Source organism: Xenopus laevis, chromosome 9_10L (genome assembly GCF_017654675.1).
Source record: "Xenopus laevis strain J_2021 chromosome 9_10L, Xenopus_laevis_v10.1, whole genome shotgun sequence".
Classification (NCBI taxonomy): domain Eukaryota; kingdom Metazoa; phylum Chordata; class Amphibia; order Anura; family Pipidae; genus Xenopus; species Xenopus laevis.
Genome location: NC_054387.1, coordinates 89,236,821 through 89,250,238, shown reverse-complemented (window position 1 = coordinate 89,250,238; position 13,418 = coordinate 89,236,821). Strand labels below are relative to the sequence as shown.

Sequence of the window (13,418 nt, the reverse complement as noted above, 5' to 3'; positions counted from 1 at the left end):
GAATATCAATAGGAGAGGGTCTGAAAATAAAGATGAGTAATAAAAGGTAGCAAAAACAATGAATTTGTAACCTTAACAAAGCATTTGTTTTTTAGATGGGGTCATGGGGAAGTAGGCAAATAATTCAAAAACTATAAAAAAAGAAAAATCAAGACCAATTGAAAAGTTGCTTAGAATTAGCCATTCTTAAAGTTTTTTAGCCTCACTAAGGGGCAGATTTATCATGGGTCGAGGGGAATATTCGAATGAAAAAAATTCGAATTTCTAGCTATTTATTGTATGCTTCAACTAGGGAATAGTCCAAATTCGATTTGAATTTGAAAAAAATTCAAAAATCCAAATATCGAAATTTATCATGTACTGTGTCTTTAAAAATTCGACTTCGACCATTAGCCATCTAAAAACCTGCCAAATTGCTGTTTTAGCCTATGGGGGACCACCTAGAACCTATTTGGAGTCAATTGGAGTCAATCAAAGTTTTTTGGGGGAAAAACTTTGAAATGAATTTGATCGAATGCGATATTCCTTCGATTCGGACGATTTGAATTAGACCTATTCGATTGAAAACGGACCTATTCGACCAAAAAAAAAACTTAGACTTAATTTCGGTTGGTCTTTTTCAATTCGAATTTTGAAGTTTTTTTAAAATAAATATGCCCCTAAAAGTTAACTTAACGGTGAACCACCCCTTTAAGTGAAGACATTTTATGCAGCAATAGAAAGATATTAAAATAATGTGCATATTAAAGGTATAGCCTTTAATAAACTGAAATATAATCTCTGCGATTTTTCCCTGGTATGCCGCAGTATCCAAATTAAAGTAAGAGAGATGTAAACATCTTATAGGTTGCTATGGGTTACTGCTGCTGGGCAAACTCATATTATTGGATTTAAGGGCCATTTTATCTCCATTCATTTTAAAAGTTGTGACAAGTGAAAAACAACTCAAAAAAGGAATTTCTGTTATATAAACAAATCATAGGAAGGTTGGCACAGGTCAAGTTAATCATATTTACTAACTGGTTAAATTTTAGCAGAAGTTTTTGCTTACATTACAGAAAGTTCGGCATCCATCCACTATTGGCCTGTATCCAGTACAGCGACAGAGATTACCTGGCGAAAAGAAAAATGTAACTGAAATTTTTCTGCAGGACGAGGAAAGCATTTGGGGTGGAGGTCATGATTTTATAGGCCATTTAGATAAAATATTTTACAATAACAAGACATTCCACAAATGTAAATGTTTTAAATTCACTTGAAATGAGCTCAAGATTCCCTTGTTCCATTATCCCTCTGCTACCACTGGTCCAATAACCTGCATATTATGCTGAGGAGGAAATTACTGATTTCTTTCCTCTGTGATCATGAAAAACAGACCATGAAACCCACTTAGTGTGCCTTTATATAAGCCCGTGCTAAACTATGGATGGAATTGCAGAGGCAAACAACATGATGTGTTACAGCTGCAATTAGGTTCATTTAAAAGTAGAAAGCATGTTTGCATTATTTTCATACAGTAAGGCTGGCAACTTTCTGCGCACAGCAACAGCAACCTTTGTTCCTGGATCCGCACACACATCATTTTCTGCAGTTGGGGAAGTTCTTTATTTTATAACACCAATAGTATCAACGTTTCGGGGGGGGGGGGGGGAGAAAACCCGCCCGTCATCCTGATGTCCTATAGGTGACCACATTTTACTATTTAATGACACAATTTGTAAAGTCTACCCACAATGATTTATGTTCCATAGCAGCCATGTTGCTCAGTGTTTCAATTTGGGTAAGAAGTGATTGATTTTGGTAAAGAAAGTTGTTTACATTGCCAGATAATTGCTGAAAAGGACAATAACAAGCATGCACATGCTATTTTATGTGTCCAACTTGATAATTCAGTGTTATTAAGAGGGTTTTGCTGTGCAAACCAAACATCATATATAACTAATGGTAATCAATAAGGATGGGTGAATTTTTTCGCCTAGTTTCGCCTGAAAAAATGATGCCCATAGACCTGTATGGTGGCGTGCGTCCAAAAAAAAAAAGACGTGCGTCAAAACAATTTTGCTGTGCGACAAAAAATTTTGGACGCCCATAGACTTTAATGTGCGTCTGCGACATTTCGATGGTGGCGAATTTTTGGCGAAACGAAACAGGTCAAATTCGCCCATCCCTAGTAATCAAGATATCTGGCAATACCTAACAGATATATGTGAGCACCTAATTCCCAAAACACACCAATCTGGACGCTAACCCTATTAGCTAAAAAGCCTATTAACAATATGCAAGCTACACTGCTTGCTATGCTCACCCTGTAGCCGGGTGTGTCCAGGTGCACAGACATTCCCTGAACCTGTCGCTTACACCGATACATTCAAATGCACTCAATAATGGCAGGTCACTCACCGCTTCAGTTCTATGGTCTGGGTGCAGCGTCCCGGACCCGCAGCTTGTGGAGACCTCAGAACCGATGTACTTCCAAATTGGCACACACTCAATAATCACCGCTGTCTGAGGTTCTGTTCAGTGCCTGCCACTTTTGGAAGTGCATCTATATGTGAGCATCTGCCAAACTGTGTTTATACAATATTTGCCAGCGTTTACATTGAGGTTCATGATTGGATATCGATTGGACAGGAAATAGTTTTGGCCATAAGCACGTCTTATCACCTGAATGTGGCCCATTGTATGGGGTTGTCCCAGTTAGCACAAGACATAAGAACATACTGTAGTAGACCTTGTTATGTTTCTGTAGTAATGCCTTTACTAAAGTTTGAGTTTTCTTCTGTATTTTATAATCTAGAAAGTGGTACATTAGTATCGGTGAACCAAAGTGGAAGTATATACCTACTCTGTGATAGAATAAAATAATATATTTTTATTTATATATGTTTGTGTATATTCTTTAACATTTGTGTACATTTATCATTTGTTATTAGTATTTAGTGTACACTGACCTGCAGTGGGCATAGCTTACCTCCTAGGCTTTCATATATCTGTGCCATGGTGGGTTCTGGATGGTTCCTTAGTAAGCTATATACAGACATCACCATCCCAGGAGTACAGAAACCACACTGAGAACCGTGGGCTTTAGCTATTCTCTCCTGTAGTGGCAAACAACATAATAATAATGTGTTTAGTTCATGCTAATTTTTGAAAATTGTGTAAATAGGCCATTTTTTCTTAAACAATTTTTCCTCAGGGGACCAAGTTAAAGAGTTTGCTTTTTGAAACACAAATTGGGTTTATGTACCTTGTTTTAATTTTTTATTGTAGATAGAACTTTCACTTTATTCAGAGGATCATGGTAACCCACCATAAACAGCATGGGGCACACCAGGGGCAGGCATGCTTATATTTGGTGCGTGACAGAACTTACTTTCTTTTACACATGACTTTTGTTTTCTCTAAGGCAAATGTTTCTACTTGTGGTCAAAATTTTACAATGTCCACTGTAGAGTTAATATTTTTTGAATTACCAGATGCATCACATGAAAATTCTTTGATACGCCATTCCTGTATTCAGTGAGCCATCTGATAATCTGGCTTCTTCAGCACTGTTGATTAACAAGTTTTTTAGGTGGAGCTCATCTGCAGCTACTAGTCAAAAGTAGTCAAAAGTAGTCAAAAAAGGTGAAGGAGGCACAGCCTGCACCAGAGCCCAAAGGCAGGTTTGCAAAGACAGGACTGGGCTGTGCCTCCTGACGCTGCTCTCTACATGGAATGCCGGATTTTCAGTTTTAAGTGCTCCATGCAGAGTCCTTTTAAATGAGCACTAAGAAATGTGCTCTTGTGCTCCTTAGTGCACCTGCACTTGAGTTTCCCAGGTTTGTAAATATGCCCTTATATGTATATGTATAATCATATAAGTTTCAGTTTATCTTTAGCTTCAAATTCACTACTCACAATATTAAGATGTAAGACTAATTTATTATTGTTATGATTAATAATACAGTTGCTTCATTACCATAATGAATTTTTTACACATACGTCACAATGCCAGTAACTGACTTTTTTCATTTTGACAGTAGTTTGATTTGCATTACTTTAGAATCTGTCACTGTTCCTGTACCTGCACAGGATGTAACTTGGTTGTTGTGCTTCCAATGCCCTCGATGGTTGTGACAGCTGCACCATGCAGAGAGCATATTGGCAGTAGGCAGGCATTGGCTGAGAAATGTCTATTAACAGTTAAGTACCAGTCCTTAATGAAATATTATACCATTATTTAGAAAAAGTGCATTCCATTTTATTCATATAAAAAGGTGAGAAACATAATGGTTTGTACTTTGTGCGACCCAAGGTATTAGTAACCTTACCCTTATATATTGGACTTGAAAAACCGGTTGTCAGTTTGTAACCTTGTGATTACAAAATACTGTGTTTTTCTGCTTTTAAAGTTAGTCCCTGTTCCCAACAGCACTGGGTGCAGTAAAACTTTATATATATATATATATATATATATATATATATATATATATATATATATATATATATATATATATATATATAGAAAAAGGATTGCGGCACTCACAGGGTTTTAGTGAAAAAACAAAAAATGTTTTATTATTAAGCCTCAACGTTTCGATCCCCCACAGGGATCTTCGTCAGGAGCAAAAACAAAACAAGACGAAGATCCCTGTGGGGGATCGAAACGTTGAGGCTTAATAATAAAACATTTTTTGTTTTTTCACTAAAACCCTGTGAATGCCGCAATCCTTTTTCACTGCTTATTTCCCATGCTGGCACCCAGGTATTAATTTTGTCTACGGAGTGCACCATTCTATTGGTTATATATATATATATATATATATATATATATATATATATATATATATATATATATATATATATATATGTATATATATATCTATTCTATGTATCTATTCTGGGCTCTCTGCCAAAAGCAAATTAGAGCTGGCCATAGACTCAAAGATCAGCTCGTTTGGCGACATCGCCAAATGAGCGGATCTTTCCCCGATATGCCATTAGCGGCATGGCTATATCGGGGGTAATTTGAACGTTCGTCCATATGGCCGAATGATCGAATTACGATACGCCAAGGGGCTCCGACTGGTCAGTCGGTTAAAAATCAAACCTTCCCGACTGATATCGTGGCCAGATGTCGATCGGGAAGACCCGTCGGAAGCCCCCATACAAGGGCAGATAAGCTGTCAAATTGGTCTAAACGACCGATATCGGCAGCTTTATCTGCCCGTGTATGGCCACCTTAAGTTAGAAACTTTTTCTGGCTGTTCAGTGTAGGAGATCAAAGAGAAAGTCAGGACATTTCAGTAACAATATATCCTGCTTAAACGTGGAACAAGGAGGTTCCTTCATCTTCTCAGTTTAAAGAAAGACTGAACCCCTCCCCCCTGCAGAACTGTAGATCTGCCACTGTTGTAAGCAACTGCAATAGAGCTTTCACCAAAGTTCCGCATCAAAAACCTGGTTTAAGGATACAGGATCTTCTTTGAGACAGGATGGATGGTTGAAACCATTACTGTACAAGCACCACATGCTCCACCTCCACATCCATATTTTGTTCCTGTGAGAAGAACTACCAGGGTACAAGGTTCAGGAAAACCACACATTTGTTACTGTTTTTATAGAGCAGTGTAAAACATTTTTCAGTTTAAAAAAATGAGTCAGATTACTGAAGCCAAATGAAAATGTGTGACCTCGTGTTTCTGTTATGGTTTAGCCCAGTGTGCATTAGTGGTGCGTGGGTCGAGAAATTCTCGACCCGCACTCAACCCTAACCCTCCCAACCTGCACCCAGCCTGGCCCACCGTTCCCCCTCTTTTTATAGACCCACGCCTGCCCCACCCTCGGTGATGTAATGAAAGAGTCTATAAATTTAGGTGCCGGAAGCTGGCAGTGCTAGGTCGCGGGGGGGGGGGGGGGGAGAGCAGGAGAAGAGATCGACCAGGACCAAGCAACCTGAAGGTTTTATGCAGGAGACAGCCTGAACCATCCGATCCGCAGGTAAACCCAGGCTGGCCCACACATCACTAGTGTGCATCACATGTTTATAGGTTCACACAGCTGTAAGCTGCAAATGGAGCGCTGCAGTTAACCATCACTAAATAAATCTGTTTAGCACCTCATTACTATTTGAAAACTGCCCTGCGCCTTGGATTTTTAATCTAGTACAAGGCACAGAGTGTAGTTTGCACTTGCCATGGATACAGGGGCAAGTGCTCAGTGTATAGACCCTAAGGTGCCCAATTTTGTGATTTTAGCTGCTCCAGCACTTGTGCCTCTATCCATATTAAAATAACCCTTAAGGGTGTGGTTTCTGCAGTTGGAAAGTGCAAGATAAAGGGAAATGTTTTCCAGTGCTCCCCAATCAATGGCTTGCAAGCAACATGTTGCTCACCAACCCCTTTGATGTTGCTCCCAGTGACTTTAAATCAGCTGCTCATTTTTAAAATGTCTTAGAGACAGGTTGAGGAAGAATAAAGATCAGGGGCCACATTTACAGATTTCCCAGATTAAAGTGCTAAAGCACTAAGGAGTGCAAACACTCACCAAACACTTGCACACAGGGCATAGCTGTACTTTGGACCTTATGCGGGTTCTGCCACTTTAGACATTGCTCCAACACGCACTAATCAAGTCCTCATGTGTACTGCAAACAGCGCCTCCTTCAAGGATGGCAGTCCACATGGAACTACAAAATAGCCAATTATATCCCTCATTTGGCAAACCCCAGGAACTTTTTCATGTTAGTGTTTTATGGTGGCTCACAGGTTAAATGGTTGGAGTCCCCTGACCTATACAGTGAATTGAACCAGGGTTTGTGGCGTGAGATCCCTCATCAAAGGCTGTTCATGTAACCTTTAAAGCCAGCTCCTACTCTTTTACAAGGCTTATGCCTTGTAGACACATAACACAAACCATATTCATTTTGTAAACCTTATGTTCTATTAAAACAGAATTACTTAACTTGTTTTCTAACCCCGACTTTTCTTTATATTTTACAAACAATAAAACAAAGATTAAACCTTACAAGGTCAAAGGATACGTTTCTTCCTTAAGTAGGGTAGGAGCAACTCCTCAGGATCTCCATTTTCCTCAACAATCTGCCATTTAGAAAAAAGAAGATATATGGTTAATATCTAGATTGTATTTTTCTGTTTTACTGGTGGACTTAGAGGGAATACATATTAAAGAGAATTAGAACAAGGCAGCACAGTCCCAGATATTTTCTGGGCCGGATGAGGATGGTTACAAGAAAAAAATACGACTATGAAGCTGTTAAACTCTGGGATTAAGTTTTATGATGCATTACCTCCACCATTCCATATTGTAGTTTCTTGGACTTAGTGATATGTTTACTGTGCACCATGCAGTTAACACTGAAATTATGTGTATAGAATTGGGCTGAAACATCCTTGCTAATATTAATTAATTCTGAATCAAAAATGCAATAACAGCAAAATTAGTACAGGTGTAGTATCTCTTATCCAGAAACACTTTATCCAGAAAGCACAGAATTATGTGAAAGCCATGTCCCATAGAGTACATTTTAAGTATATAATTCTATTCTTTTAAAAAATTATTTCCTTTTTCTCTGTAATAATATAATAGTACCTTATACTTAATGGTAACTAAACTGCATTAATCTATATGGGTGGCAAAACGATCATATTGAGTTTATTTAATGTTTAAATTATTTTAGTAGCACAGTAACACCAAAAACTGAAAGTGTTTTAAAGTAATGGAAATATAATGTACAGTTGCCCTGCACAGGTACAACTAGTGTGTTTGGCAGAAATACTACTATAGTTTATATAAATAAGCTTCTGTATCGCCATGGGGGCAGCCATTCAAGCTGGGAAAAATGAGAAAAGACACAGGTTACATAGCACATAACAGATAACATCTATCTGTAGTATACAATTGGATTCTTCAGAACTTATCTGTTATCTACTGAGTGTCCTGTGCTTGAATGGCTGCCCCCCCTGGCTACACAGTAGCTTGTTAAAGGAGACATTCAGTGTAAAAAAAAAAAGAAGGTACAGTGCGTTATACTCATTTAGATATAGAAGAATTGTGCTTATAAAAGTAGTGTTTCAGGCTGATTTATTGGATATTTCTGCAAAAAAACTCCCTTCTCTTCCACTTTCTGCTCCCTGCATTCCCAGGCTGTGCAGGGGAGCCAGCGGCTCTCAGCTCACTGCACTGTAGGACAGGAACCAAGTAGGCTGGGACATGGCTATACAAAGCTCTGCAAACTCAGATGAACTCATTGGCCCTTAGCCCTGTTTATACCCTTGACTTCTCTCTCATCCTGTGCTAATCTCTGGAATCCAAAAAATCAGTTGATTCATCTCTATAAACTAAATTTGTCAGAACTTTTCAGGGTTAATTTTAGGCACAGCACATGTAAAGACCCTGGCTGTTCCAAGTAATAAATACAAATTAAAGGAGTATTGTATGAAGCCCAACTGTAGCTGATTATTTGCACATTTTGGTTTCTTTATTCATAACATGAACCCCAGGCAAAGATTTGGTGAAACTGTAACATAAAATAGCTCAGATTGTGCATAGTAAAAATCAGAGTTGGATTTTTGTTGCAATCACAATAATTCAGAATGGTCAAAGCTGCCTAGGTGATTTGTTGCTGTTTTAGGAATTAGCCATTCATTTGAAGCTAAAAAGGCATTAGGGCTCCACGGATGACTTATGTAGCCAATATTATGGTTATGCTAAAATGGATGTTAGTCATTAAATTAGGTACAGTTATGGGACCTGTTATCCAGAATGCTTGGAACCTGGGGTTTTAGGGATAACATATCTTTCTGTAATTTGGATCTTCAAACCTTAAGTCTACTAGAAAATCATGTAAACATTAAATAAACGCAATAGGCAGGTTTAGCTTAAAATATATCTTAGTTTGGATCAAGTACAAGGTACTGTTTTATTTTTACAGATAAAAAGGAAATCATTTAAAAAATGTTTTTGAAGCTTTCTGGATAATGGGTTTCCGGAAATGGATCCCATATAGGTACTTGTATCTAAAGGCACTGCTTGCATTTGCCTGTAGATATGCTCAGCACCAGTGCATCCATCCCATCTCCTAAACCATATGCAAATGTGCCTATTGACCCTGGAACTACTGCAACCTTCAAGCTGATGGCAATTTTAGGGTTCCCTCAGTGGGTCTTGTCAATTGGTGCAGCAGACTTGCCCTGAGCAAATCGCATGCATCATTATAACGCAGAGTACCAGAAATCTTTGACAAACTTTAGATGCAATTTATCAAAATGTTCATCCACAGTTGTGTTCAATTTAACACATTGAGTGCAATTGTAGTGGGCATAATGTTGTTGGAATTGTGAAGAAAACACTGTATTGTGGGTAAAAAAAAACATTTTGTGTCCTTGGCTTCAATAACCTGCTTCTTCTGCTGGATGAATTCTTACCTGTAGCTCGTCTCCTCCTGCCCCTACCTTTCTACTCTCTTTCTTTCTGTACACCACCTTTATTTATTATTTATTCAATTTAATACAATAAAAAACAGTTACCGGCTTTAGTAGCAGCAGTCTTAAACCTGTTCCAAAGCTTGCAGTCTAATATTTGTATAAAAAGAATATTTATAACTGTATTCCTGTTTCAGTTTTCACTTACAATTCATGACAAACCTGGGCACAGAGAACTATCAACCTGCAGCCTATAGTAAATGTCCTTTGCACCGAAATCAGTGCAGGTGTAGGATCTGTTATTTAAAATGCTTGGAACCTGGGTTTTTCTGGAAATCGGATTTTTCTGTATTTTGCATCACCATCCCTTAAGTCTGCTAAAAATTATTTAAACATGGGTTAATAAACCCAGTAGGATTGTTTTGCCACCAATATGGATTCATGCAGCTTAGTTACCATCAAGTACAAAGTACTGGTTTATTATTACAGAGAAAAAGGAAATCGTTACATTTATTTGCTTTAAATAGACTTTATGTTACTGTCATTTGGAACTTTCTGGATAATGGGTTTCTGGATAAAGGATCCCATACCTGTATAAATATGATAACCTGCCCCACCAGCAATTAAAGAAGGAAAACATTACAATCATATCCACTATACACGAGGGCTTGCATGTCTTTGTTATTGGTTCCTTGATGAAAGGGAGGCCAAAAAATGTATTATGTGTAATCAGACGAATAAACTATAAAATGCTGGCAAGTTTATAAGGTCTTATTGCACAAAACATATCTGTCATGTTAATTAAATCCCACTATTTTCGCATTATCACAACCCAGGTGTGAAAACTGAAACAGACTTTTAACACTGGTGCACTTTCCCCCAGAGGTAATTGAGATAAACATTACTGTGATGTCAACATTTCCAGCTCTCTGCCAATATTTATCATTCAGGGCAAAAACAGAATTGCTAAAGAGCAATTTAGGAAAACGGCAACTTACCTTCCTTCCGTTCACAAAAAATATAAGATTATGTGAATTTACTGGGTTTAACATCTCTCTGAGTGTTATTTCCTCTCTGTGAACGTTTGGCTCAAATGAAGCTTTATGAAAGTTAGCCAGCAGTAAAACACTCCTAGGTTCCGCCCTTGTGTTTCAGTTGGACGAGGAGCCTTGACAGTGCAAAGTACTTTCTATTTAAAAAAAAAAAAAAACAATAAATGAACAAGCATTACATAATTCACAGCTAAAGCTGAAAGACTGAATCCACCATAAAAAGTTGTTTTTTTTATTCTTGGAATTGGTATAAATTAATTTAGCATCATACCTACAGGACAACAAATAGAATTAATGTGTGAAACAGACCAACTAAGGGCTCTTGCACATAGGTGTTTTGCCCTATGTCCCCCGAGGTAGATCTCTCTTGCGTTTGCACTGTAGGGGTTGCATTCCACCTGAATTTGGCCCTTGTATGCGTCTCTTTTCCTGCAGTGGAATGCAGGAGAGGTTCACCGCAGTAATAACTCTTATGGGCACTGCAGGATCTGCACATATGTTTTATTGTTTTGTATTTCAGACAATGGAAATTTAGGGTCAGATTTATTATGGTTCGAATTGTGTTTTCCACGAAATATTAGTTATTGAGGTTATTTTGGAGTCAAAAATCAAATTTTGGGGTTAAAAAAAACTAAATTTTTTAATTTTTTTTTTCAACTCCAATTTTTCAAGATTTATTATACCCCGACCCTGGAAATAACTCAAATCCAAAAATACATCTAAAATCTGTTCAGGTCATGTAGAATTCAATGGCAGAGATCCCTTTTACCATTTGAAGATGTTTATACATAATGTTCGAGTTTTTTCCATGGGTTTCGTTTGAAAACTTGATCAATTTGATCGATTTTCGTTTTTTTTGCTGAAAATTCTATCAATTTGAGTTTTTAGGTTGTTAACCTCGAACTCACTGCTTCAAGTTTTTTCCATTAAAGCTTTTAGAAACCATTCGAGTTGTGAGTTCATTCAGGGTCTAAAACAGCTCACATAGCTTTCAAAATTCAACCTTTGATAAATAACCCCATAATGTCAATGGGAGGTGCCAATTTTTTTGGCATCTAATTGGCTGTATTCGCTATCCGCCTACTGATGAATGGTTCTTTACCAGCCTAGGATACTTTCCTTTACAGTGGATCACCCCATAACTTAAGGAAATGAATCAAAACATCTTTGTTTTTTTATATATGAATGGCAAATCAATCATATCAGTGTTAGTTTATATGTGCTTAGAAAAAACAGTGTGATGAGGCCTTTAAAAGTGTTCATTTTATAGGTATAGTTTCAATACGGTGGCAAACCTATATTGTTACATGACTATTGCATTGCATATTCAATGTTTTGACCCTTAGGTGGGGTGTTTTTGAAGGATGACATAAAAATGCAACACCTTCACTTTAAACTCTGCAACATACCTACTAGAGGAAAATATGCTATATGTACTCTTTTTTGGGTTTGTTTCAAATCATTGTCCTGACTCCATTTAAATATGTAAGACCTATTTGTTCCATTTAAGTACTATAATTTATCCACTTCCATGAACGCCCATACTAGTACTGCTATAAAATAGAAAGCATTTATAGTGAGTGACACTTTTTGCACAATATACATATGCACAATGATTATGCAAGGGCAGCTGGAAACAGAAACCTCCAATGCTTGTCAGGTTACAGATCACAATATTCCCATGTCCTGCATAAAAAAAAATACATCTCTGCTTATAAACTAACGTATCATATCGCTTGAGAGTAGTTACATAAGCCTTGTTTGGGCTGTAAGAGACTCTGGCAAAGAACAAAGAATAGTTTATACCTGATGTTAAATAATTTATACTGTAATAGAGACGGAATAGATGAAGTTAATGATCAACAGGAGAATAGAGGTTAAAGGAGATATCTACTGCAGCTCTGAATATGTGGGAGGGTTGCTGTAAATAATGTGAATTTCAAAATGCTGACATTTGGTACATAGTTTTTTCACAACAGATTATTAAATTCCACAAGTGTTTGCAAGTCATATAATCCAATCCCAAAGTATAGCAGGGGGGTGGACATGTCTGGTGCCTAGGGTATGAAGATCCAGTAAACTGCAAGATGCGTTATTGGACCCTACAAGAAAAGAGTAGTAAAGACAGTACTTGGTGCACAAGTAAGTTGCTCCATTGCAATGGTTCCCAAATTGTCATGCTCCCTTGGTGTGGCAGGAGGGGCTTAGCTGGAATGTCAGTTAGGGTAAGAGTTAGTGATAAAGACTATTTGCTCTCTTAATACCCCTTAAAGCCCAAATAAGAAGTCAATTAGGGTGGCATTTTGGGTAACTGCATACTTGTCCTATGTATACTTGAACCTATGGCTGATACAACAAGTATTACTATATGAAGTATTAGGCAGTTTGGACAAAGCAGTTGAAGAGGTCTAAGCTTCACTAAGAATTAATAGCAGGTAAGTAGTTTTTAGCAAAGGTGGGTATGCAGGTAAAATGTATCCCCTCTGAAGTTATCCAGGAATGCCCCAGAGAAGAAAAGCAGTGCCTGCAGTGTTAGCACTATTCTACTTCATAGTTATGCTGTTATTTCAAATATTACTATTAGAATGTAGAATAAGTTATTTTCTGTTTGTATGGTTTACTAATGTAAAGCAATTACTATTTGTTTAATAATCATTACTACAGTCCAACATATGTTTTCTATGGGTATAAGAAAACAAAAAAATCTTTAATGTTACTTAAAACTTCATTATGTTCTTTGACTTCCTTAAGACTATGGAGCAATGATTGTAGTTTAACTTGAGTTTGACATCCATAACGTTATTCTAGTCATAAATTTAACATAAGCAGGTCCGGATTTGTGGAAAGTGGAAAGGCCACAAACGTCCGGGCCTAGGGTGGCACAAATTAAGGGGCAGCATGCTCCCCAGCTGACTCTGCATTTTTAGAATTGGGCACACCA

General features: G+C 37.5%; 1 protein-coding gene across 1 annotated transcript in view; it reads right to left on the bottom strand.

Moving 5' to 3' along the window:
- The window catches only part of LOC108701447 (aldehyde oxidase), a 43,905-nt gene extending 33,372 nt beyond the window's left edge, over window positions 1-10,533 (bottom strand). Inside the window, exons 1-6 of the mRNA XM_018236152.2 lie at window positions 10,424-10,533; window positions 7,025-7,082; window positions 5,458-5,554; window positions 4,067-4,175; window positions 2,972-3,098; window positions 1,052-1,113 (exon numbers count right to left, since the gene is read on the bottom strand). Of these exons, the coding sequence (XP_018091641.1) occupies window positions 1,052-1,113; window positions 2,972-3,098; window positions 4,067-4,175; window positions 5,458-5,554; window positions 7,025-7,082; window positions 10,424-10,477 (507 nt within the window). The 5' untranslated portion in view covers window positions 10,478-10,533. The remainder of the gene's footprint in view (window positions 1-1,051; window positions 1,114-2,971; window positions 3,099-4,066; window positions 4,176-5,457; window positions 5,555-7,024; window positions 7,083-10,423) is intronic.
- Between the last annotated feature and the right edge of the window lie 2,885 nt (window positions 10,534-13,418).